This window comes from Eptatretus burgeri, chromosome 5, assembly GCF_056783735.1.
Source record: "Eptatretus burgeri isolate ZD-2024b chromosome 5, Ebu_testis_v1, whole genome shotgun sequence".
Classification (NCBI taxonomy): Eukaryota; Metazoa; Chordata; class Myxini; order Myxiniformes; family Myxinidae; genus Eptatretus; species Eptatretus burgeri.
In genome coordinates this window covers 5,958,328-5,985,827 of record NC_140965.1, presented here as the reverse complement: position 1 = coordinate 5,985,827, position 27,500 = coordinate 5,958,328, and the positions used below count along the sequence as shown (strand labels likewise).

Genomic DNA, 27,500 nt, shown 5'->3' with positions numbered 1-27,500 from the left:
CATGACAAAACACTGAATGTAGGTATTTACATGTACATATATATGTATCGTTGAGGACCGGGGGTCGGATAACAAGACCACTCGGGTGGGGGGGGGGAGGGAAGCTATCTTGGCTCTCACCAGACTCCCCGGAATTGTAGGCCGTCGCGCACGGATATTTCCGTGACGCGGCGGGTTGCAAACCAACCGTGGACGCCAATAACTCAACCGTGTGACCGAGGGTCCTCCCGTGTATGGGTTAACCGGGTTACCTAATTAATCGCGTGATGTAATTACCGGGGAACATGCCCTCGGTACGCCTTGTCCGAACCGGATCACTTTACCGGACCGGATCACTTTACCGGACTGGGTCACTTTATCAGATCGGATGCAGCCGAGCGACACTGCCAAGGACGTACCGGCTGAAAGGAACGGATGAAAGGGAATAAAGTCCCGGCTAATCTAGGATTCAGACCATACTGGATCAATGAAAGAAAAGACAAAAACGAGCTGGGAACATTCCTAATAGTAATTTATTAAGAAGCAGGTGAGGAAGGGTATGTGGTACAATCAATAGCTTTATTGGGGTGTACAAGCAGAGATAGGGAAGAAAGGTGTGGTGCGGCAATAAACAAGCAACTTATTAAAGCGGACGCAGAGCAGACTTAACCAGAAAATAATAATGATAATATTAATATCAATAATGTTCTGCAGTCTCATTTATATGGACAGGCACCAGGACATGCACACACACAGACACAGAAAATCCGATGAAGAGGAGGTATTGCAGCAAGACAGGAGAGGAGTTGAGGCTACGGTCTCTCGGTACCTTTGTATAATTGATTGCCCGAATGCACCACCAATACGTTTGGGAGGAATACTCCGTAGTGCGGGAACCCCCTGACAGCTGTGGCGTCATCTCTTGGTTCGGGCAGCTCGCGTCAAGACCGTGGGTGTGAAGGAAGTGCTTGAGTTTGGAGAGTGGAGTCAGAGTGAGTGGACGGAGTGGGAGGTGGGACCAGGTGGTTGGGTGGAGTCAGCGTCGTGTGGGTGGGGAAGAGGAGGCGGAGTCGAACTGATGACGACAGAAGGTGGAGTCGAAGTAATGACGACAGAAGACGGAGTCAAAGTCCAGCTTGAATGGGAGGCGAGGCAGGGCAGATTGAGAGAGAATGGCCCGGCCATCCTCCCTTTTATAAGCCCCACGGTGTGGAGTGGGGGGCCACCCCGAAGTGAAGTGTCGTTACCCGAATTGAGCGCTCTGATTGGCCCCGACCTCCTGCGCGGCCCGGCCGCGATGGCTGGAAACCGCTTCATTCCACTTTCGGCCAGGTGAACCCCGCACTGTGGAACCATCGCGCTCCAACCCCACGACATGATATGAATTGCCCACGCCGAACTCCGCGCCATGAATTGCCTTGCACGAACCCCCGGGCCATGCCCTGACGACCGGCCGAGAGTGGCATCAGTTTTGCATGCCTGCACCGTGTGCGCCACGTGGCCCGAGCTGTACAACATACCTCCGCCCGATCGCAGCTTCACTGGCCGTAGAGGCAAGAAGACGTTCACCGTCCGTGGGGAACATCCACGGCCACCAGCGAGGACCGAGGGTACGATGTTATGGCGAACCCTTGCACAGACAGTAATATGTGTCCATTCGTGCCCCGCTTTGTACAATAACAGAGTCTTGAGATGTTCACGTGGCTGCCTTCGAGCACATTCTGTACAGTGTGCGTAGATCCGCCATTGCGCATATGGCCAGCGCTCGTGTTCACTCGACTCTGCCATCTTGTGCGCGGGGCGAAACCCGATCGATATAATTAGTCCAGAAATGGGTTGAAAAGTTTGTGCGGCCCATATCATGCACAACGTGGCATGGTTGTTATTTTACTATTATCGGCCTCTGACGATGTAGCTATTGGCACCAAGATACTAGCCACACTCTTGCTGATATTGGGTCATTTGCTTCTGTGTTGTGCAAAATACATCTGTACAGCCTCTTAAGAGATATTCATTCGTATGTCTTTTCAATGCAACTAGCAATCTCCCCCCAGATCATCGGAAGCTCGAGTCGATAATCTCGAGCTGCCGAGTATATTGCATAACTCGCCGGAAAAGTTGGGTTGAGGAATCGCTTGAGGTCGGGAGCTCAGTGCTGTCGATGCTCATGTGGTGTTCGAGCGCTCCTTCCTAATGTGCTGTTTCTTCCGTCTCCTCGGTCGGTGTTCCTTGCAGCGTGGGCGTCGTGCTGGGTGTGTTTCCTGTCCATTAGGTGGAAATTACCGCTGCGCGTGCGTTTTGCAGGCTGTGTTTTCTACGGAGGGGTGGGAGTGTAATGTCTGCTTGGCCTTTGCTGAGGACCTATCTCACAGCGAAGGGTGCACGTGGCTCAGATTTACCTCTGGAATAATCAGAAAAGAAGAGTAGGAATGAAGTTATAAATTAAATGAAGAAGAAATGATGTAAGCAAACATAGCTATGAGATCCTCGCAATGCACGCCCCTGCTGTCCCGCTAGACAAAATAGAAGGGACTCTCTACACGTATATTAATGGAATAACTAAGCCTGGTGTTGGCTCAGTGGTTAGGGTGGCGGCTTGGGATCTGAGGATCCTGAGTTCAAGCCCCATTGGCCGCTGAATTAAACAAACAAAAAAATACACTAGGAGGTTGACTCAGCCTGTCATCCTTCCGAGGTCGGCAAAATGAGCACCAGTGTACTGGTAAGGGGGACATTGCATCAGCAGCATAGCCGCGTCCCAACCAATGATGCAACCAGCAGCCACAGGCTGCACTCGATAGAGAGAGAATGGAATAACTGTCTTGGAACCACTTTATGTTGGGTGCATGCGGTTCCAAGAACTGCAGCAATATATATATATATATATATATATATATATATATATATATATATATATATATATATATATATATATATATATATATATATATAATTACAAAGGTACATGGTGTTGACGGGCAATGCCGGACCCCTCCTTCCACCCCTTCCCAGTTAGCCCTTTCCATCCATTCACAGGTGAGAGACGTGGGTGGATCTTTCTTTATTTATATATTGATTGCTTTTGACATTTGCACATGGTACATGCTTGGGAGCCTTGTTGGTATGCATTTCTGTCTGCGCTGTCGCTGATGAAACCAATGATTCACCAATAAGTGATGAAACCGGTCCGACAGCTGAGGGGATGTGTAGAATTGAGATTCTCAAGCACTATGTATTATTTGTGAACGTCTTTACAGCTGTGGAGGAATTCTGGGAAGGGTTTGAAACAGCAAAGGGCATACCTTGGTAGCCTTTCTTGGTTGCTTTGTGCAGCTTCTTCGGCTGGAAGAGCATGGGAGGAGTGGATTTATTTATATAGTCCTACCCAGCTGGATTTACTTGATGCGGTGAGACTTGATTATATATATATGTATATATATATATATATATATATATATATATATATATATATATATATACATATATATATATATATATATATATATATATATATATATATATTTATATATATATATATATATATATATATATTGTAGCGTGAACGGCTCAACTAACATTGAGCTCATTGCGGCGGGAGGTTAAAATCCTGTGATGTACCGAACGGTTTTAACTCCTGTGGAGATGTTCTGAATTATGGCGGACTGTGCGCATGTGGTTGTGAGGGGTGACAGGAGAACCTTAGCTCTAGTAAGACTATCGGGTTTATTCCCAAACCATAAGCAAATAAAATGAACCAGGAAATGGTGGAATTGTGACGGAGGAGACAACGGCGAGTTGGGAGGGAAGGAAGGGAATAAAGAACGAATTACTGTATATACAGTGAGGTAAAAATGAATATTAAGAAACTAAGGCACCTCACATTAGATTTAATCATAGACGGGAAAGGGACAAAAAAAAACCAGGTGGCTTATCTCTGGTGGTAGCAGTAAACAAGCAGGTGATGAGCAGGATGACGAACAGGCAACAGGTAGATGAACAAGCTATGAGGGCGAAGACAGGCAGCCAGGACATCCTCCTTCAAACTCTCCTCAGACTCTCTCAGAACTCTGTGATCCTCCTCCAAACTCCTCAGTTCTCCGTTATCCTCAACTGTCTTTTCTCCCGTTTTACCTGAGAACTTCACGGTCGTCTCTCACACACCTCAACTGCTCGATTAAGCTCCTCCATCTTCTCTCGGGCCAAGAAAATTCCTCCCCATGGAGGCGATCCAGGCTCCGCCCTTCAGAAGGCGACAAAACGCTCCTCCCCTCGCTCTGGAGGTGACCCAAACTCTGCCCCTGGAGGCAATCATAGTTCCACCCTTCTCTTTCTCTCTTACCTGGCAGAGCCACAAGCCACCTGATTCCACCCGGTTGGACATTACAAAGGGGTTTTACATCCAATTCCTTTCCCATAATCCTTAACTAATTACAACCATGCACCACCCCCTGTTTGGGGCACTTCAAATAAGACGATCTTTAAGCTGACGTGTCCCTACTTATTTCATCGAGATTGGTTAACTACTCGTACGTGGACCATGCTACTCTGTACATTCCTATCTGCTCTATGGTGATATATAACACACCCCCCCCCACAAGGTAACAATATACTGCATATATTGTTGCGGCCACGGGTACCGAGACACCAGCTTGTCACTTGGGGATTAATCCCCGGTTGTCCTCCGCAGAGCCAGACCTGGGGCCACCACTCACAATTAACGTTATGGTACGGTGGGTTGTTTTAAAACCACGAACGCCACCCAGTCAACCCCGAGTTCCAGTGTCCGCCGTCTAATTATTCCGTTTAACTAGAGGTCACGTGGTTACCTGAGCGGGGAGCGTGCCCTCAGCAAAGCACCAATGTTATCTCGATTAGATTTTAATTAGGGCGGCCGAGCATTTTAACCACTGGTGCGTGCCGACTATTTTTGTTCAAATCTGTGGTAATTACCTCCCAGTCTATCTCGGTTCGAACAATGCTCGACCAATAGAAGGAAAGAACAAACACGGACAAGTTACAAATTGAGAAATAATTTATTAATAATAAATAAATAAATAAAAGAACCTTTAATTTGCTGAGGTAAATAAAGAATGAATTTCAAAGCAAAATCAATCAAAATGCCAGGAAAGAGACAAAGAGCAGATGCTTATCGGGGATTGATTTACTTACAGCTAAACACAGACAAGGGTACCCAATGGACCATTCGGGGGGGGGGGGGGGGGAGAATCGTCTCGCTCACCAGAAAGTCGTCCGTGAAGCGAGAATGTCCTGAAAATGCGTGCGTGCATGTCACGTCCGTCGCCAGCACCTCGCTTTGCCGTGCACCCTCTCGTGGGGCAGCCTTGAACGCCAGTCGACGTCTGGAGGGCACCAAGATCGTCCATCGCGGGTTTAGACCCTGGTGTTGTTGGTGATCTACCCGTGCCTCACTTGTTGGCGGCGCTGCTCACACCCACACGCGCACCACACGCTCGCTTGCCTAAACGCTGGGAAGGGCGAATTGTCTCCTCGGCGCCGGTCAGACACCCGTTTCTTGGTTGCTTCTCTCGCCCTTTGCTTTTTCCTCTCTCCTTTCCCTTTTCCTCTCCTCACGCTTTTCTCTTCAGAACGCTTTTTTCCCCTCCTTTCTCTCACTTTTTCTCTTCAGACTTTTTCTCTTCACATTATTTTTCTCTTCACATTATTTCTCCCTTCACACTTTTTCTCCCTTCACACTTTTTCTCCCTTCACACTTTTTCTCCCTTCACACTTTTTCTCCCTTCACACTTTTTCTCCCTTCACACTTTTTCTCCCTTCACACTTTTTCTCCCTTCACACTTTTTCTCCCTTCACACTTTTTCGCTTCACACTTTTTCTCCCTTCCGACTTTTTCTCTTCACACTTTTTCTCCCGACTTTTTCTCTTCAGAACGTCCCTCTTTCGCTTTTTCCTCACTTTGTTATATCTCAGCACGTCTCTCCTCACAGAACGTCCTCACGCTTTCTCTCACTCGTTTTTATATCCCCGGCCATCTCCGCGGGGTGCCGTCCACCCCAAGCTCACCCCGCCCCACTGAGGCACGGTTACCATGACGACCTGTGCGCTCTCAAAAAAGGTGGGCGTCGGAGTTCGCGAAAGAATGTTGCTGAGGAAAAATGAGGGCGGGCTTCAGAGCTCCTGAAAGAAATGTGTGAACGTGTCTGTCGTAAAGAAAAAAGCTTCCCATAGGAGAGGGGATTTATCCTTTACCCTTCTCAACGCATCACATTTACGATCCCATTAGACATGGGGATGGGGCTAATCTGAACATGCATTTCAGGAAATAACTGTCTGAGGACCTGGATGTGTAGATGCATTCATCAGACCGGATTCTAAAATCCGTAACAAAATATATATATATATATATATATATATATATATATATATATATATATATATATATATATATATATATATATATATATATTGTTGTGGTTGACCAAATTCGCAAACCACCATTCAGGTCCCTTAGGTGAGATATCTCGGTAAGTATATGTGTAGTTAGGCCCAAACCCGTGGTCTAGTGGGAATACATGTCATTTATGCGTGCTGCGACTCTTCAGGATAGCCGTTTTTCTTTTACTATCTTTATTTTGGACCAACCGCCATTATTACCACCACCAACCACGTCTCAACAGTCGTCACAACATCAACCACCCACCACAACGCCGCTTCACCACAACAGCCACGACCTTTCCCGTCACACCTCGCAACCGTCGCATCGCCACCGTTCTTGCGCCGCTTGTGGGTACCGGTATTGGACTCGTGCAGGGCGCGCGCCGAACAGCGTGTACAAAACCACGGATTTTCCGCTCCAAAAACGGATCAAAAACGACTCACGCCCACTTTTGTTCCGTCCAATCGGTGAGCGAGGGGCGATTTGGCCCCGCCTCCAGGGCGTTGGAGGGCGGTCGCTATATGCAAATTCATGGATCAAAATGCATTCACGCCCACTTTTTCTCGGGCCAATGGGGAGCGAGGTGAAAGGTCGAAGGCAGGGGGTCAAAGATGAGAGAGCGAAGCCACGGGGCATATATAAGCGACCGCGTTCGTCAGTCAAGAGAATTAAGAGTTGGTCGTCGTCGTCGTCGTCGTCGTCGTGTGCGTTGGAGTCGGAGCGAAGAGGACGGAGCTGTGGAGAGGCGGCGAAGGCAGACGAGGGGGTGCTCGCGTGGTGCCGGGAGCTGCACACCAGGGAGGCCGACGGCGCAACCTGGTCGAGGTGGAGACGCTCGTCGCGGGACTCGAGACAGAGTAAAAATCCTCCTTTCCCCGAGCATCAGCAACCCCCTCCTGTTTCCCCCCGCGCTGAGATAGTGCGACCAAGGGGGCCCCCTTTCCCACCCCCTACCAGACACTGCCCGCGAGGCCCGCGGAGTTGAGGCACCATCGCCGCTCCGCGTCTCATCACCAGACGGGTAGGCCCGACCCGGTCTCGGCCTCAGGCCCGCCTCATCCTTGAGGGTGTTCTTTTTCTTGGTTTTGGGTATGTGTTGTCGGCGCCGTCTGTGAAGTAGAATTGTATAAGTGTTGCCGTGTGCTCGGTAGTCGGTATTAGCTCTGCATTGTGTCTTCGCTTTTACATTTGCTTTTTGTGTAAAATTGCATTGTGTTTCTTTTCCTCTCTTCTATGTGCTTTTGGTGGAATTGTATATGTGTGCTTTCCGTTCATCGCGAATAAATGTGCTTTGTGTTGAACTGTTTCCCGCTTCGCTTCGTCATTTCTTTCATTGAATCCTCATCTTGCTTCACGTAAAGGGTTGGTAGTGGGCTGAATACGCCCGATAATTAATCGAACCGTCGAGGCCGACGATAACACCGCTCGGTTATCCCGATAGTACGGAACGGGTCGCTTAAGTGGCCCGTGTCCGAAGTCGACCTGCGGCGAGGTGCGATCGCCCGGTCTACCCTCCGTGTGGGTACTTAGGTAGGTCGAATTTGGCGAGCAACCCTATCCCACGCGGGGGCCGATTGGCTCGATCGCGGTGAGACCGAAAGGTCCACCCGTGACTGGTTCCCGGCGTTAGTCCGAGAGGGTCACGACTGGATTGTCCGTCCGGTGGGCGACGTGCCGCGATTCGAGTTACGTGGCCGTCAGCACGCCGGCGGGCGCGAATCCGTAACAATATATAACACTGACATGACTAAATACACAAACAAAGCTGTTGCAGTGACAGGGTCACGCAATCTCTCCACATCGAGGTCAAGAGCTCTTCTTTCAGAGCTTTCACTCTTGGCATGATTTTGAGGGAGTACCTACAAATAATTGTTCTTTGACTGTATCATGTCTCATGGTTGGCTGTTACTGTCCTTCATGTCTTATCGATCGTTCACTTGATTTTCGTATTTGTCACGTGATGTGCTGTCGTATCGCCTGAGAGATAGAGTGCAGGCATTTTCTTTGGATTAAATATTGTTGTTTTCTCACCATAATATGATCATAGTCCTGTCAGAGGATGCAGTGATGGGTTTGACGCAAGCATGCACTTTTGTGAAGATGCATTCAGGTGTGACCTACGATGGTGCAATGAAGCTTGCTGTGTCAACACTCTGGAGATTTTCACTATTTGTTCTGATCAGTTGGTGCCTAGTTGTTCCCATGCATTATGGGTAACTCCCCTCTGACTCCTTGCATTCGAAAGTGATTTAACTCTGATTCAAACGAAATGGATCACAAGGTTCCAGGTGGGGAGCAGATGGATGATTTGTTACGGAAATGCACAAATCGAGTTTTCCTTGCAAGGACATGAATTGCTTATGTGCAACGACAATTGGAAAACGTGTTAACAGCCATTAATAAGTCACGACTACGACCACTACTACTTCTTTGATGGCCCCAATTATTCCAAACCAGCTGTGGGGTCGGCTGGGGGAAGATTTGGCCTAAATCCTTCAGGAACTGACTGATCTGACCCGACATTAGGCTGGAGCTCGTTTGGGCAGGAATTTGCAACATGACTTCCGGTTCCGGTTTTGGAGCGGCGAGAGGCCTCCTTCGGGGCTCCCTGCTGACGTTCTCAAAGTTAAGTTTCCGGTTGTTATTTGTCCCGTTTTAACTGTTTAATTTTCTCACCTACATGTTACTGTGTGTTCTTAGTTCGGTTTTGTTTCAAAAATCGTGCTATTTTGTGAGTATTTTTGTCGACGTTCTTACCTGGTGTTTGAGGCCTAGGCCTAGGCTTGAGGCCTACCAGTTCCACTCGGTGTTCGATCGTTTTTTTTTTGTTTGTTTGTTTGTTTTTTTCTCCCCATTACCTTCAATTTCTATCCTCCACATTACCTTCAATTTTCATCCTCCCCACTTTCCAAACATCCCCCATTCTCCCAACTAATCTCTTTCTTATCTCAAAAAATATATATATATACCCAACAACAACAACAACATGCTCACCTTCTCCCGATTCTGCTTCTTCTTCCTCCTCTTAACTTCCTCCTCGTCTTCTTCCTCGATTTTTTTTATTTTTATTTTTTTCTTACACTTCCATGACCTAATCTGTTGAACTCTCTCATACATTAATATTAACAACAAAAACGATCTTATAATGCTTCATCTTCCTCTCTCACACATGTGGTACTCTTTACTGTTTCACAATGCACTACTCTTCTGCTATTTTAACAGACTACTCTCATTTCGACCTCTCCTTCATTCCTTGCCTAAAAAATCCAACTATGACAGCGCTTCTTCTCTCCATTCTCTGAATTCGCCTTCATTGCATCCATCAAGAATTGTGTTAAATCGCATCTCTGACCTAAAACTTTTAAAACTCACAGTTTGCCATGGATGCTCGCTTTCCATCAACCATTCTTTTTTTCCAACTTCAGTGCCAACTCACCCCCTCACCCCTCACTCTCACTCTCAAAGCAACCATCCCACTCTTCTCCCTCCAAGCCTCCCTCTCACCTCTCTCAATAATTCCCCCCTCACCTTTCTCCCACCTTTCATCCCCTCACTCTTCCTTCTCAAGTTGCCCCTCCTCTCATCCACCAACCTGCCTCCCTCCACTGCCCTCTCACCTCCATCTCTTCACTCCACCTCCTCAAATCCTCAGGTGCCTTCTTCCTTTTCTGTTGTCCCCCCTCTCCGCCAGCACCACAAAGTCTTTTCTCCTCCTCATTCGGCCCCCTCCCCTCGCTATTCTGCAATACCCCACACTCTTTCAGCAACCCTCCTTACCTCCCCCCCTCGTCCCTTGTCCTCCCCTCCACCTCCTGCACCCAAAGCCTCCTCCCCTACCTCTTCATTAAAAGTGTGGACCTCAAATATCCGGGGCCTTCGCTCAAACCTTTCAGATCTTTCCACACAGGTTGCCACTGACAAACCAGACATTATCTGCCTAACAGAAACTTTCCTCTCCCAAGACGTGTCTGACTCCCAAGTATCTCTCCCTGGTTACTCCCTCTTACGGTATGACAGACCTGAGCCTCGTCCTGGTGGAGGTGTTGCTCTCTTCATCAAAGACTCTATTCCTCACTCTCCATGCACTGCTCTCACTCCCCCACACCCCCAGGTATACCTCTGGCTTCGGCTTCCCCTCCACTCCCACCTCATGTTTATATGTGTACTGTACCGTCCACCGAACAGTGATGACTCCATCTACACCTCACTATCCGAAAACATGGACCATCTTCTATCTTCTCATCCAAACTCTCTCTTCCTCTTATGTGGTGACTTCAATTGTCATCACGCCAGTTGGCTAGGTGTGGGTACCTCTCTCACCTGCCATGGCACTTCAGCAAAAGCTTTCTGCGACTCATTGGGACTGACTCAATCGGTCAACTTCCCGACCCGGATCTCAACCAATGGTACTCCATCTCTTCTGGATCTGATTTTGACAAATTTCCCTGACAATATCTGCTGCTTTTCCTTCGCTCCAATTGGTTCTTCTGACCACGTCCTTGTTAAAGTGGACATCTCTCTGGCTGTTATCAGAGAACCACCTCACCGCCGTCGAGTCTGGCATTTCACTCAAGCCGACTGGCAAGGTCTCCGAGCAGCCATCAAACTTACAGACTGGTCTCCTATCACTACTTTCTCAAACATCAACTCATCCTGGGAATTCTTTCAAAGAAACTTGCTCTCCCTCATGCACAGATTTATCCCCTCTCGTGTTCAGTTGTCCTACCCTTCCTCCCGCCATTGGTTTACTGAAGCTTGTGGCGAGGCAGTTGTCCTGAAACAACTTGCCTTTGCCTCATGGAAAGCAAACCCAACTGAGGGCAATCTCAGTTCTTTCCACAAAGCTCGGAACAAGTGTGTATCTACCCTCAGGAGAGCCAGAAAACAACATCTTTCTCATCTCAAGTCTGAACTCTCAAACCTCTCTCCCTCCTCAAAATCCTGGTGGCGTTTAATCAAATCTGTTTCTGGTGTATGTTCCCCCTCCATCCCCTCCCTTACCTCAAATGGCCGCACTGCTGATTCCACACGTGATAAAGCCGAATGTCTAAACTCGGTGTTTGCAGCTAAATCTTGTGTCCTAAACCCATCACTATCTTTACCTTTACTTTACATCACCACTTTACCCAGTCGCACCCAACTGTCCCTGGACTTTGTATCCTTTTCTCCTGACAAGGTGGAGAGCTTGCTTTCAAACCTCGAGTCAGATTCTGCAACCGGTCCAGACGGCATCAGCCCACGTGTCCTCAAAGCCTGCTCTTCTGCTCTTGCTCACCCTCTCTCTGTTCTATTCACACTCTCATTTGCCCAAGGTCATCTGCCATCTGCTTGGAAATCTGCTAACATCACTGCCCTGCATAAAAAGGTGCAAAAACAGATCCCTGTAACTACAGACCAATCAGCCTTCTCCCAATCATCAGCAAGGTGATGGAATCCATCATCGCTTCAGACATGAAATCCTTCCTCTTCTCCAATGGCTTGATTTCCAATCATCAATTTGGTTTCAGACCAGGTCACTCTACCCTGGATATGCTGCTTCTGCTCTCCCATCAATGGATGGAGGTCCTCAATGCCAGACAGGAAATCCGAGCCGTATCCCTGGACATATCACGTGCTTTTGACACAGTCTGGCACCCTGCCCTACTCACCAAACTCTCTTCCCATGGTATTCAAGGCCATCTCCACTCATGGCTCGCAGACTTCCTCTCCTGTCGCAGTCAACGTGTGGCCCTAAATGGAGTTCTTTCATCCCCTCTTCCTGTGCAGGCTGGAGTTCCTCAAGGTAGCGATCTGGGCCCTGTTCTTTTTCTGGTTTTCATTCATGATCTCTCGGACTCTCTGGAAAATCCTCTATTTCTCTTTGCCGACGACTCCACCCTCTGCTGTACCATCTGTCATCCCTCAGACCGGCAAGCAGCAGCTTCTTCGCTCACTGCAGATCTGGATAAAATCACAAACTGGTCCAACACGTGGAACATTTCTTTCAATCCAGACACATCTCACACTCTCACTATGTCTCTTCGAAAGGACCGTTTACAAAACCCCCCCATCCACTTTCTCAACAATCCTCTGGAAGAAGTCTTTTCTTTCAAGCTTCTGGGTCTCACTATCTGCCATGACCTTTCCTGGAAAGGTCACATTTCCAACCTCGCCTCAAAAGCCAGTCGCCGACTGGGAATCCTCCGTCGTGCAAAGTCCTTCCTCGGCCCTCTTGAGCTCCTGACCACTTACAAAGCTTTTGTCCGTAGCCTGATGGAGTTCTGCTCTCCCCTCTGGGCTGGTGCTCTTGCCTCCCACCTTTCTCGACTTCACGCTGTCGAAACCAGGGCATTTAAGATCATCGGCATCTCCCGCAATGAAGCTGAGTCTTTGGGCCTCTCACTCAATCACCACAGGTTGGTCGGTGGTCTTTCTGTCTTCTACCGACTCCTCTCCAGCCTTGCCCCCCCTGCTCTCTCTGCGATTTGTCCCAACCACATTTCCACAGGGCGCTCAAGGTCCGCCAACAACCCCCTTCTGGTAAAACTACCAAAATCACGAATCACTGCTCATCTTCACTCTTTCATTCCTCTTTTTTGCCGCCTTTGGAATAAACTTCCTCACTCTATTCTTTCCCATTCTTCCCTCCAGGCTTTCAAAACAGCTGTTCACCACCACCTCTTATCTTCCCCCATCCAAATCCTCGATCTTTTCTACCCCCGATAATCCACCCAAGCCCACTTCCTTCAATTCTCCTGCTTTCCTTCCTGAAAGTCCCTGTAATGTCCATCTTCTCTTCGCCATGTTCCCCGTCCCATCCCCATCCCTCTCCCTTCCACAGTTCACCTAATGTGTCTGTTCCCCACTGTTTTGTCCCTTCCACTCCCGCCCCTCTTGTCTCATGCCTCCTTGCTGTGAGTTGTGTGTTAGCTCTCATACAAGCCTCGACCAAGGCATACAAAAAAAAAAAAAAGCTGTGGGGTCGGCTGGGGGAAGATTTGGCCTAAATCCTTCAAGAACTGACTGATCTGACCCGACATTAGGCTGGAGCTCGTTTGGGCAGGAATTTGCAACATGCTCAGAGTATCGGCGATATCTTCTTGTTTGTTGTTTGGTTTGTTCCTTTTCTGTTTCATCACCCGCTCTCCTGTGTTTCATTCGGCTTGCCTGGAGTTTGTTCACCCCATGTGTCCTTCTCCCCCTCCCCTTGATCTCAATCTCACTTCTACTTTGCTGTTGAGTGTTTCCCCCTCTCCATTTTGTTCCATTGTATTCTGCTCTAGCTCTTCCATGAGCCTCGACCATGTTTGGAAAAAAATATACATATGGTGGTAGCGTGTAGCATTGGAGTTCTCAGGTATTTACGACTTGTGAATGCCAACTGTAGAGGAATCCGGGTCGGGTTTGAAACGGTAAAGGGCTTACTTGTGGAGCTCTACCTGGTTGCTTCATGCAGCCTTCCTTGGCTAGAATTGCATGTTCGTTAATTTACTTGAGCCTGTGGTCTGATGTGTACTGCAATGCCTTGGGGCTCGACGAGCACACCCAGCCAACGATGGGCACTGCTCCACAAAGTTGTCTAACTTAACCACAAGTTGATTTATATCTTGAATGTACATTATGTCCAAGTTAGCTGCACATACTTCTGAGAGTGTTTTGTCCGAACCTAAATCTACCGTTAAGGTGTTTCAAAAATATGATCGACTGCCTGCACGCAGATTTTTCAACAGCAATGAAATGGGATTATAAATTTTGAATTTTCAACATGTATACCAAATTATAAAGTGTTTTAAATGTATAAGATGGTTGCGCTCAGTGAATTGTTACCCTCGCAGAAGGATTCAGAGAGGGGATTGCGTTCGGGTCCGTTCGTCTGTTTGTTTGTCCGCACAGAATTTTGTGTTTTTCTCTGCACCGGTGTGTTCAGATTGAGACGAAATTTTCATCGTTGGTGTGACTACTCATGTAGAATGTTTCAATGATAATTATGACGTCTAAGGTCACGTGGTGTGGCAGCCATATTGGAAAAATGGGAAAACTTTGGACGTCTGTATCTCTGAAACCACACCCAGGAAAAATTTGAAACTTGGCACATAGCAAGTACTCCTCATGGGGAATGAGTGTTTTTTTATGACGTCATGGGTGTCCTCATTATGACACCATAATTGCATATGTAGTACGCCACGTCCAATCAGTATCAACATTTTTGGGAATCATCTCGGGATAGAATGGTCCACAGAAAAAAAAAATTCATGATTTCATCGGTCACGTGATTCAGCAGCCATATTGTTTAAAAAATAAAAACAATCAAAAATCTTCTTGTCTGAAATGGCTGAACAGATCGAGGCAAAACTTTACACATATGACCGCCTGTCCATGAGGAACAAAAGTCACACATATGATGTTGTAGGTCACATGGTTTGTCAGACATATTGGATTTACCTGAAAACCTATGAAAATACACAACTCAAAAGAAGTCCTTGCAAGGGTTTGCAATCTTTGATTGCTCTTTTTCTTGTTTTGTGGAAGGGGTCGCCTTGACAAATGCTCCAGCAAGGCTCTGCTTCGTTGAATGCTCTGTTTTGCTGTGACTGCAACGACTTAAATTCAAAATTTTTTGACTAATTATATCTGTATATGTTGTTTGCAAACCCCATTCCTTTTAAAAGACTGTCAACTTATGCAATAACATATTATGGTGCATTCCTTAGTGCCCCGCTCTCCTACAATCATGCCCGATGGGGTGTGGTTGTAGGAGAGCGGGGGCATTAAAGTAAGGTAGCTGGTAGGCGGAAGAAGACATCCTCCCACCATGCCCCTTTAATGCCCCATTCTTTCTCACCCTTCTCTTGTTTTTCTTCATTTAATTTCTTTTTTTAATGTAGCCATTGTCTCCTTCCTCCTCGCTGGTGCGTACATAGTGTATGGAGAGCACCGAAACTGATCTACACAATGATGTCCACACATCGATCAGAATGTAGTGGTCTTAAAGTAAAACTGAATGTTTGGCACATGTGAACTTTTGTCAGAAAAACAATGAATGGCAGAATGGGAGGCCACGTTGCTGCAGAAATTTTCTGTTTGAATTCCCCGAGAAGAAGCCGCATTCGCTTCCATGCTGGGTTCTGATCGCTGACATTCACTCTCTGGGCAGGTGGTTGGCTTGGCATTGAAAATGCACTTTTAAAATGGACGTCATGGAGTTTGTGACCGTGGCAACTTGATTTCAGATGCAGTAGAGTGTGCAAGAAAAATCCATTGGCTGGAAAGATGTGCATTTGGGGGCGTTGAGGCTTAAACGTCTGATTACCTTTGATCAGACCTGAATCAAACCGCTTTAGAATTTCAAAGGTTGTGAGGAATGAAGCCCAAATCCAGGGCGGCGAGGACGTGTCTCTCAAAGGAAAGGGCACTCGAGCTCGGAGACGAGTGACTCGCATATGACCACAAAACCGCTCTCTTGGAATCATTATCATCGGGAGCATTTACACCCCCATCGCAAGTTGTCTTGAGAGCATGAAGAGTTCGTTATACAAAGACAGTTTCAATGCAGGAGGAGGCCATCATGCCCTTCATGCCCACGCATCAATGCCAATATCGTTGTACCCCTCGACCTCCAATACTTATTGGTACCAATATCTAATCCCAGTTCAAAGCTGTATATCTACCGGGTTTTTTCCACTACCTTTCAGAGAGCGAATTGCATGTATTAACTACTCTCCGAGTGAAAAATCCCTGCCTTATTGTTGTGATGTCTCTCCTCTTCTTCACTCTAAAGCTATGACCCCCTATCACCGTCTATTCTGTTTAAAAACTCTTCTGAATTGATTTTGTCAATACTCTTACCTTACACGTCTCTATCATATCTCCTCGTAATCACCTCCTTTCTCATGTATAAAGCCCTGTGTCCTTCAGCCGCTCCTCATAGCTGAGTCTAGCTCTGCCCGGAATCAATCTAGTAACCCTGCGCTGAACCCTCTCCATGGCATCTATGTCCTTCCTGAGTTGTGGTGACAAAAACTACACACAATATTCTAGATGTGACCCTCACTAAATTCTTGTACAATGTTAACACCACCTCTTTTGATTTATAAATGATCCCCCTCCGAATACAACCTAAAACCCGATTTGATCTACCTATAGCTGCCTGGCACTCTGCTGCCTGATTACCTCCCATATCTATGACCACCCCCCAGATCCTTCTCCTGTATGACACGCTCCTATCTGGCAGCCAAACTGACAAGAAGAACTAGGTGTGTTTTACTCGTATGTAACAATAGAAACATTTCAATTCCCCTGATGTTCGGTTGGTTTCCAGAAGCTCGTAAGATAAGTGTTTAAACAATGTGGCATTCAGTCTCACAATCTCCAAGATGTTAGTGCAGTGTCTTTACCAGCATACCCAATGTATCAGTAAAAAAAAGAAGTCGTACTCTGCAGAAGTCAACATTCATGGAAGAACTAAATAGAAGATTAAAGGTGATTCCTGATCTAAATTACTCATGGGGTCTAACATGACTAGTAGACTCGGCAACAGCTGGCCTAGACAAATAGGTCCTCTGGTCACTCAAAGTTCTTGTGATTCTATGTTCCTGTGCATCTAGGCCTCACAATCTCTTCGGAGCAGAGCTGTATGCTCCCGAGCCCGCCACTTGCTGTGCATGGCTTTCCCTGTCCCTACAACATCACACCGGCCTTCCTGCCACTTCCACGCGCCCTCGAGTCTCTACCTTCGAGTGAGCCTGTCACAACCATCGCAATGCTACCCAATGCTCCATCAACGAATACTGCTCCTCAAGGTGTGCACTCGCATTATGTGATGTTTACCTCTGCTACCGAAGGTGAAGGAGGTTATGTTTTCACCCCTCTCTGTTTGTCTGTTTGTCTGTCTGTCTGTGTGCAGGATATCTCAAAAAGTCGTAGACTGACTCGAATGAAATTTGGTGGGCAGATTGGGTGTGGGACAAGGATGAACTGATTGGATTTTGGTGAAGATCTGGATCCGGATCCGACTGCTAGAATTTTTTTTAAGTGATTCTTCACCATCAAGAGATAGGGCCAAAAACGATACATAGCATGATATTTCAAAAATGTATTGGGCCCGATATGTTCTCGTGGATCAAGCATTGTGTGGTGGAGGTATGCGCTCCACCGAGTGCCCTCCTCATTCATCACTGTGATGCTGCTCTGTGCTCTCCACAAATAGTCTCCCGATGTGAAGTAGCTTGTAAGATCGACAAACTTCAATAAAGCATGCGTCAGGGGTTACTTTGAACATTCCAACACATAAATGTTTGAAGGGTTGAGGGAATCGCATATCCAGGACGATTGATGAAGAAACAACTATCGTTATGTGTAATCATCAATCATTGAGATCGACAGACAAGTGTATATGGACACGAATCGCGAATTGAAGTGACATTCTGATTCTTACGTGCCATCCTCTGTTACAGAGTATCGGTGATGCCCAAGCAGTTTATTGGCAAGGATTATACTGGGTGGTTTGCCATGATCTTTCCCACAGTCGTCAGCGCAGGAATTTGTAATTTGTTCATGGTGCCGGCAATAGCTCGCCTACTCTTCGCGAAGGACACCGTGGGATCTTTAACGTCCACCAACTAATGCCGGCAGACGGGACGTCCAGTTTAACGTCCATCCGAGGGACGACATGCACATTGATGACTCACCCTGCCTGTGAAACACCAGGATGACTGTTTATAGCTGGGTCGGGATTCATACCTAGGCGGGACAGCTTAGAGGTGAGTGTGCGTACCTCTAGGCCATCCTGACAGCCCCATAAGTGACGAGCTCACTTAAAATACAAGTTTGGAGTTTAACCCGAGATGGTGCCGTTACCTCTGTTTTGAATGTGCACGTTTCCAACAGTCAATGGGCAGAACCCAGCGTTTGAGATGGAGTCGTGCACACCTTTGCACAAGGACACGATGCTTCGCCCTCGGATACTGAAAGGAAGTGACATGATACTAGAGGAACCAAAGGTAGGATCCCTGTTTTTATTTTGGCAAAATGCTTGTTTTGATCAATCTTGAGTTTCAGGTTTGTTGTTCTCTTATCTTCTTCACTCATAATATGCAAATATTGTTTTGGTTTTTCGACTATTAGTCCATGAGCTACATGGCCAAATTCTGGAAATTGCTACCATGAGAGGGCACCAGATTTTTTTTAGTTATTTTCTGTTACCTATATGTATCTGTAACTCAAAACAGCATGATGGACATTTCTGGAGAGTAGCTTAGTTTCCGTACAGCTAAATATGTGAGAGACGGGTAGAAAACCAGAAAAAAAGACAAAGAGGAACATGTTTAAAAGTACAAACTTTATCAGACCATTTAACATTGTTTCTGAGACTCATTGTTCATCATTATAAAATGTACAGTTATCAAAACATCTTAGACCTCAAACTAATATACATTCTGAAGTTTTCTCAGAGATTTGAACCATAATTAACTGATTATTCTATCATTGACCCAAAGCCATGACGCAAACAGCACAACAGGTTTCATACTTGCTGTTTTCATACACACATTTCCTCACATACTTCATGTACATGACTTATTTATATTCAGGACACAAATATGATAATTACAGAGCTAAATCTTTCCTATAGTTGCCTTCAGTAAACCAAAGATCACTACAGCAAGAATAACATTAAATTGACATGGTGACAAACGATATGATATCTTTCAAGTACATTTTGTTGGAAAGTCATTGTGATACATATACTTCTCTTCCCAGACATAGTAGTTCAAAGTAATACATGATCAATATAAAACATATACTTCCAGTATAAATCCATGAATCAGACAATACTAAACATCAAACACATATACAGTTCACGTCTGTTCGTTCATTCATCATCACTCTCTGAACTGTCAGAATCCGTGAAGTCATCATTTTCCTCATGATCCTTCATGTTGTCACATGTTTGTAGGCTGCAGGCATCTGTGCACTTCAAGCCATTCACCATGCACTGACAAGATGGCAACTGGCAGCTTCTCTTGCACTTGCAAGACAGGAACTCCAGGACAACATCGGGGGCAATGGGACCAGTCATCCAGTTGACTGCAAGCTGTCCCACTTCATCCAAGGTCCACCCATTACTGTCAATAGGATTTTGTATGCTGGGCTTGCGGGTCAGGGATCTCTGCCAAATGGCTGTTTGGTAGTTTGCCCTCACAGCATGCATCTTCAGGCAATCCTTGCATGGAGGCAACTGTGAAGAGTCTACGTTTCCGTTCTTGATTCTGAATAATTGGTACCGCATTTCATTGACTTCTGAGATGTCTGTCTGAGCCACGTAAAGACGACACGTGAACACCTCCAGATTTGTCAGTAATTCTGCAGACAATGTCCAATCTTGCCCTAGTTTTCTGAATGCCTCTTGGAACTGGACATTCTCCTTCAGAAGTTTCAGAGCAGCCAATTTTCCTCGTCCACTGAATGCGCTGACTGGTCTCTGATGTATACTGCAAATTGGTTGATGACATGTCTTATGTCATTTGTCGACTTTAGTTCCTGGACCTTATCCTTGAGCGTAACATTATCTGTAAGGGCTTGTGCAAGTGATAGATTATCAGGATATACAAGAATCCTACCATTTGTCTCAGTGATGAAGTGGAGAGACTGACAAAATTCTGCCTCCAACTTATGGCGGATGTGATTTTTGGTCTGTTTCTTCACATCTTGGAAGCCATATGTTCTCATGAATTCTACAAGTTTGTCAGTTAGGTGAGTCAGGCGAACAGCCTGAGGATTAGTGAAAATAGTGTCCCTTATGTGCTTGAACAACATCATGTATGATTCTTGTTCTGCTTCTTGTTCGGCCACATCTTCGTTTTCCATAGTTGCAGTCACAGCTTTGGGTTTCTCATCCCTCGAGTAATTTCTGTAACAGGTCTTATGATAGTGGGCCTCTGCTGCCACGAATTCTCGTGATGTTATGGCCAGAATTTTGTTGTCAAATTGCCTAATGGCTGCTTGTCGAACCTTGTCATCAGAACGGAGCTCGAAAGACTGCATGAGTGGTTCACGGGTTTTGGATCCTGTGATGTATTTAGTTTTCTTGTCACAGAAAATACAAATTTTATCCATAACACGAGATGAACTAGGGCCATCACGCAAGGATTTCCAGGGATCTGTGCCAACAGAAGAGTCTTCTTTGGATGAAAGGCTGGCAAGTGTTTTCTTTTGAGTGAAAGAAGAACGACAGTTTCCATGATACCATAGTTTTGAGTCGTAATCATATTCACAGAGATTAAGGATAGCATCAAAGTTTTGTATCCTGGCAGCATTCTGAAGTGCTTCTATGGACTGTGGATCCTTTGGGTTGGTGAGCTCAATGATTGGCGCACTCACTGCACAGATTATTCAGGTCCTCTCCTCAACATGAGGCCTTTTGGGTGGCTTCTGAGGTGCATCCATTATTTATTCACCTGCAATGATACAGAATACAGCAATTATTTATCAATTGGAGATATAACAATAAATGCATATATTTTCTGTCTTTTGTTAAGTGTCACTTGGCATAGCTGTGTGGCTTCGAAGTCAATTTCTAAGGTTAATTGGAAGAAGATATGAATTACCTTAAATAATCATACACACGCTTACAAAACTATATTTATCAAATTGAACTTGAATAATGCATTCGAAAGGAAAAGGTTAATCATACCCATCATTGTCAAACATGAGAACATTTGTGAATCTCAGCTCCCTGGATCTCATCTTGTCACTCTGAGGGATTCATGTTTGTGAACACAAGATGAATAATGTTATTAGGATTAATGCTTATAATTTAAATATCACCTAAATAACAACCTTTAGTAGGATGATTTTCATAATGCCAAGAATTGTTCCTGAAGCTTTTTCATAATCATATCTAAATTGGACCTCAATGCCTATCCAATGCCTTCAGGACCCAACTTAGACTCTAAATTATCAAATTGTGAGAAAACATGTTTTGTCAACCAAACATACCTTGTTCACATGCACACAATAGAAAACAACTCATAAAACTAGAACGGGCACTCGGTAGAGCGCATATCTTCGCCGCCGCCGCAACTTTTTTCTGGGCACATTTGAAAAACGTCATTTTAAAACGTCCATGACGTCACAACCGTCAGTCCGATTGACGTCAAATTTGGTGTGTAACCTCCTTGAAGGCAGTCCAACAAAATGGAATGATAAACACTGAAAAAATAAAAAAGTTGAAAAATGACGTCATTTTGGCGCACTTCCGGGGACGTCACGTCCAATCGGGGACTACCATTCTGAAAGCTCGTAGTTCACTGAACGTTTTAACGTTGGTTTCATGTCAATAGCTCTATTAGATCTGAAGCTATGGCTACAAGTATATTTTGACCTTGAGTGTGACCTTGACCTTGACTACAGAGTTAATTGGCAAAACCTGGACATCAATAAACAGATATTTTGGTACTGATCCTAATGCCTGGATTTGGGAGACTTTGCTTTATAAATTATATAGATATTTGAATGTAAAATATCAGGACATTTTAGCCACAATTGAAAAACGTCATGTTCAAACGTCAATGACGTCATAATGGTCAGTCCGATCGAAGTCAAATTTGGTGTGTGACGTCCTTAAGGTAAGTCCTACAAAACGGTATGATCAAAATTGATGAGATCGAAAGTTGAAAATTTACGTCATCTTGTGATGTCATTTCGACGCACTTCCGATGACGTTACGTCAAATCCGACACTACATATCCGAAAGTTATCTCATCATGGAACAATATGGCGGTGGTTGCATGTCGATAGCTGTATTATGAAGGAAGTTATGCTCAAAAGAGTGTTTTTGACCTTTTCATGACCTTGACCTTGACCTTTGACCCGATCGCTCCCAAAATCTAATCAAATCGTCCTTGGATACTCATGGATCATCCCACCAAATTTCATGCAATTCGGTTTAATACTTTCTGAGTTATGCGAATAACAAACAAACACACATATTCACAAATAAATAAATACACAGCGACCAAAATATAACCTTTCGCAGAATGTGAAGGTAACAAGTGTTTTTGTCTTTATTCAAAACATATTTCATGGAATGTGCAATTTTTGAGGCTCAATTTGGCACCCGCTTCGCCATAAAATCACGATATCTTCAAAGTCCCATACAAAACTTGAGCTACTCTACTGAGAAGTCCATCATACTGTTTTGTTATGTCCATGGGCATATTACATAAGATAAAACAAACAAAGTCTGGTGCCCTCTCATGGTAGCAATTTTTGGATGGGCTCATGTCCTATATTGTAACATTTGGAGCGAACTCAAAAGTCTATGTGACTCTTATATGACTTCAACACAAGCAGCCCACAGTGAGCCAGTGTCACTCCATCAGGTTGTTTTGGTATAAACTCCAGAAATGCTTCATTTCCTTTGCTCTGGTTGGGCAGAAAAGTGTGCTTTATCTTTTATTTTTATTTGATTGAGCTTAGCCTCATAGGGGAGTTGATGCATAAATCAAATACAGGACAAAAACCTCACCTGCTCTCACCCTCCCAAAAATCCAAGCTGGTCTCCCACTTGCATTCATTCATCTTTTTTTTCTCCCGATTATAGAATCCTCTCATTGTCCCATTGTCTCGTCCGCCGCACTTGTGTCTTTCAAATGTGCTTCCCATCACTTCATGTGCTCACCCATGCACATCCACAATCTCTTCCGTACACGATGACTCTTTACCATTCTTTTCCTCTGCGGGCCATTGTTACTCCTTTTTGTGGTATAGCTCCTTTCCTCCTTGTGAATGTCCATGAGGGTTGTCCATGGTAAAAAATTAAAGTTCCAGAATTCATGCTCCACATGTCTTCTGCCTTCATTCCATTAGACACAGGAAACATTCGTGCCAAATTTCGAGTGAATCGGAGAATATTTAGAGGTCAATTAAAATGTTGGAATTTTAGGGCCTGAGATGAATTCCATGCGGTGTTCAGTTCTGATTCACATGTATCACATGATTTTGTTTGTTTTCTACAATATTAGCTTTGGGTTATCATGTTTCCCCTTCTGGATTCAATGGATTGCATGATTTGGCTTGTTTCTCACTGCTCGTTGTGGATAACACAGAATTTGGTGCAGACATGAAAAAAAAATCAAATAATTTAAGCGACCCCTGAATATTGTTTAAATGAGCCAAGGTTTTAGATGTGTAACCAGTCATCCACATGGAACAAAGGCAAGGCTTGTGAGACAATGTATTTCAAAGTTTAAATTTTTTGGACCACCCCAATGTCCACCCTCATATCCTTCGGTCGTTTGCAAACCTGTTGCCCTTTGCTGTTCAGCTTTTCCATTAGTCGAAATCCATGTAAAACGAGAACGGCACTTGGTAGAATGCATACCTTCTCAAGGCTGAACAGTTTACGTTTTGCATCCCACTGACAGGCCGGATCTGGATCCGGACCTGAAACAAAATATAATCGGGTTGTTCTTGTCACCTACAATATCCACCTACATATCCACCAAATTTGTCAATACATCCACAACTTCATGAGATATCGTCTCTAACCTCACCTATCAGATATAATATAACCCTAATCCTAACCGGTTTCATCACTTATTGGCGAATCATCAGTGATAGCGCAGACAACAATGCATACCATCGAGGCTCCCAAGCATGTACCACGTGCAAATGTCAAAAGCAGTCAATATATAAATAAAGAAAGACCCACCCACATCTCTCACCTGTGAATGGAGGAAATAGCCAATCGGCTCTCACTGAGTCAATTACACCCAGATAGGTGTTCCTACAGATATATATATATATATATATATATATATATATATATATATATATATATATATATATATATATATATATATATATATATATATATATATTGTTACGTTTGAGGGGGGGTATGCATTCAAAGGGTAATTAGGTAATTAGGATTAGGTATGCCATGCTGTTCGAGTTTACCAGGATCTCGATGTAATAAGTAGCAATTCAGTGGTGATAAGTTGTCTAGTAAATGTTCATTTCTTCAAGGGGGAAATGATAATTGTCACGTAATTAGATAGGGACACGGGATAGGGTAAGTGTGTCTGCGTAAACCCCTTTTAGTAGTCCCTGGAGGCTGGCCGTGACGTCACAGGACAGGGCTGCGGATGGCTCCGCCCCGTGATCACGATTGGCGGAAGGCGACGGCGGTGGGCCAATAAAAACGGCTCGATTGGAAGTGACGAGGACGGGAGGATAAAAAGGTTCTGTTCGGGGTCGAAAAGAAAGAGGAAGAAGATCGGGACAAAAAGATCGTGTTTTTTTGGTGTGGAGGCTGTTGCGCGGGAAGCGTGCTTGTTGTTGTGCTGATTCGATCGTGTTCTTCATCGTGTCTTGGAGCCTTGCTGAGCCTCGTGCCTCACCTTGGTTGGCTCTGGGGTTCTGCTGACTCGGAGTGCGGGGTCGGACGGCGGGCGGACCTGCCTCCCTCTCCTGCTCGCAATTTGGCGCCAGAGCTGGTTCCCTGGCAGCTGTGGGCGGACTTGGGCCGGGACCAGGAGGTCGACAGCACCGCGGTTTCTCCTGCCCCCTGACGAGAGCGGGGCCAGCTCGTCCGACGCCAGTCCAGGGATGGTTGCGTCCACACCACGGTCCAGCCTGACCACCAGAAGTAGCTGCGTTGTGTGTGTGTGTGTGTGTGTGTGTGTGTGTGTGTGTGTGTGTGTGTGTGTGTGTGTGTGTGTGTGTGTGTGTGTGTGTGTGTGTGTGTGTGTGTGTGTGTGTGTGTGTGTGTGTGTGTGTGTGTTTGTACTTGGCGCCTTAGAGGGTTTGAGAATTGTATATTCATTGGAATTGTCTGTGTTTTCCCCACGCCCGATCCCACACCATCCCGTCGAATCGCCCCGGATCCCTTTTCTTGCCGAGTCTTGTTATTTCTGGTTAATAATAAAAACAAATAAACATCATCAACTCAGTGAAAAGTGACTCATGCCACCTTCCTCGTCCCGTTTGCGGAAGAGCGATTAGAACCGCCATGTTTGGGTTATAAAAAATAAACCGCCTCCATCGTTTCGGCTCATTCTACGTTAGCGGGACTGTTCAAGTCCCGTGGACGTCACATTGGTGTCAGGGTGTTGGATGTTCGAACCCCTCTAAATTATATTTGGTATCGGGAGAATATACCAAGATTAAAATCTCGCCACGAATTGGAATATAAAATTACTACAGGAAAGCGCGTGAGCGCGGGAAAATTTTGGCGGGATTTTTCAAATTAAATTTAATTGGCGGCAAACGGGACTTCTGCACCATGGCGGATGTGCAAATGTTTGAGGAGGAAGGCCACGTGTCTGGCAGCGAGTCGGGGGAAGAAGGGAGAGACGGGGGTAGGATCGGAACCTCCCCCATTCCGAGCGTGGACCGTGCTTCATCGCACGTAACGGAGCCGGCAGCGCCGGAAACCGGCACGATGACGATCTGGACAATGTTGGAACGTTTAATGAGTGCAATTACAGCACAGGGGGCAAAAATGACGGCACAGGGGGCACAAATGGCAGAAATGACGGCACAGGGGGCAGAAATGACAGATCAATTGGGGGTAATGGGGCAACAGTTGGGTGCACGGATTGATTTAATGAGGGATGAATTGGGGGAAAAGATGGAGAAAATGAAAACTGAGATGCAGGAGTGTGTGGATGTTAAATTGGGAGAAATACAAAGTAAATTCGATGATAGATTGGAGGAAACAAAGATAGAAATTACATTGGAGGGGGAAAATATATGAAAAAAATTGGTAGATAAAATTGATGCAACGAACATTCGGGTTGATAAAGTGGATGAAAGCCTGGAACGTCATCGTGTCTGTGTGGATGCTCGTATGCAGCTGCAAGTAGAAGAGTGGGGAGAGCTGAGGAAGCAAGGGATGAATTTGGCGGAGGAGGTAAAAGGATTGGAGGCTCGTTTGGACGAACAAGATAAAATTATGAGCCAAGATGAAGTCTTGGATAAAGGCCTGGTAGAGCTGTCTTTTGTAAGTAGAGTGTCCGGGTTGGTTGAGGAGCAGCTACAAACTCGCGACGGAGCCTTGGAGGAGGTTGTGCGGGCCCAGAAGATCCTGCGGGAAGAGGTGAATCGGTCCATTCAACGTTTGGAACAGGAGGCAAAATTGACCCATGAGACCCTCACCACAAAATATCTTTGGCCACAGTGGGCTCCGAAATTGGATACGCAGCCACAAGGGTGTTTGATCCCTGGGCTAGATTCGGACAAGGGAGAAACTGAGAAGCGGGCCACCGTAAAAGTGATCCCCCTGGTAAATTTTGACGGGACAGGGAGCGTTGAAGCTTTTCTGACGCAATTTGAGTGCATTTCCCAACTAAACGGATGGAATGAGCAGGAACGTACAGGGAATTTGGTAGCAACGTTGCGGGGACCAGCCGCAGATGTGTTAAACGTGATCGCGGAGAGGATGTTGACCAGCTCCCACATTTGCGAGGCGTTGAGCCGTCGGTTTGGGTTCGCGGCAAACTGTGATCTGGTGCGGGCCCAGCTCCAGCACCACAGATTAAAGCCGGGTGAGACAGTGCAGGAGCTGGCACAGGACATTTACCAATCAGTCAGGATCGCGTATCGGGACCTTACAGTGGAGGCATGGGACAGACTGGCACGAGAGAAATTTTTAGCTGCTCTTCCTGACCCTGAGGTCCGAGCGCTAGTGGAGTTACAGGATCCACCCACCGTTCACCAAGCGGCCGAGTGCGCGGCCAGGCTGGCCTCGTGGAGTCGGCCGGGTCGGGTTCCAGAGAGGCCATCAGTGACGATCCGACAGGCGGAGATCCAGGATCAGGGAGGGGGGCTGGGAGAAATTGGCATTACCCAAATCTTTCAGGAAATTTGCCAGAAACTGTCAAGTTTGATAAAGGGTAATCCGGTAGTTAGTGCGCCAAAGTGGCGGGGTCCAGCCCAGCCAATAGAGAAATTCAATTATGGCCGAGGGGGCCCGGAACCGGAAGAGACATTTCACCGATACTGACGGGGGCCTTTTATGGGGAGTTGTTTCCGGTGCGGGCGAAGAGGACACGTGCAACGATATTGCCGGTACCCGGCGATGGAGGGACCCTCCAATAGACTTTTAGACTCGGAGAGGGTGAAT

General features: G+C 46.0%; 1 protein-coding gene, 1 long non-coding RNA gene and 1 pseudogene across 4 annotated transcripts in view; 1 reads left to right on the top strand and 2 right to left on the bottom strand.

The window, feature by feature from the left end:
* The window catches only part of LOC147025777 (uncharacterized), a 38,162-nt gene extending 32,163 nt beyond the window's left edge, over positions 1 to 5,999 (bottom strand). The window contains exon 1 of the long non-coding RNA XR_015058001.1: positions 5,219 to 5,999. This is a non-coding gene — a long non-coding RNA (uncharacterized LOC147025777). The remainder of the gene's footprint in view (positions 1 to 5,218) is intronic.
* The window catches only part of ANO4 (anoctamin 4), a 213,927-nt gene that overhangs the window by 90,585 nt on the left and 95,842 nt on the right, over positions 1 to 27,500 (top strand). For all 3 annotated transcript variants that reach the window (XM_085880561.1, XM_085880560.1, XM_085880563.1), the window contains 2 exons: positions 16,978 to 17,172; positions 18,260 to 18,372. In XM_085880561.1, the coding sequence (XP_085736687.1) occupies positions 16,978 to 17,172; positions 18,260 to 18,372 (308 nt within the window). The remainder of the gene's footprint in view (positions 1 to 16,977; positions 17,173 to 18,259; positions 18,373 to 27,500) is intronic.
* LOC147025776 (uncharacterized) lies at positions 18,816 to 20,815 on the bottom strand (annotated as a pseudogene).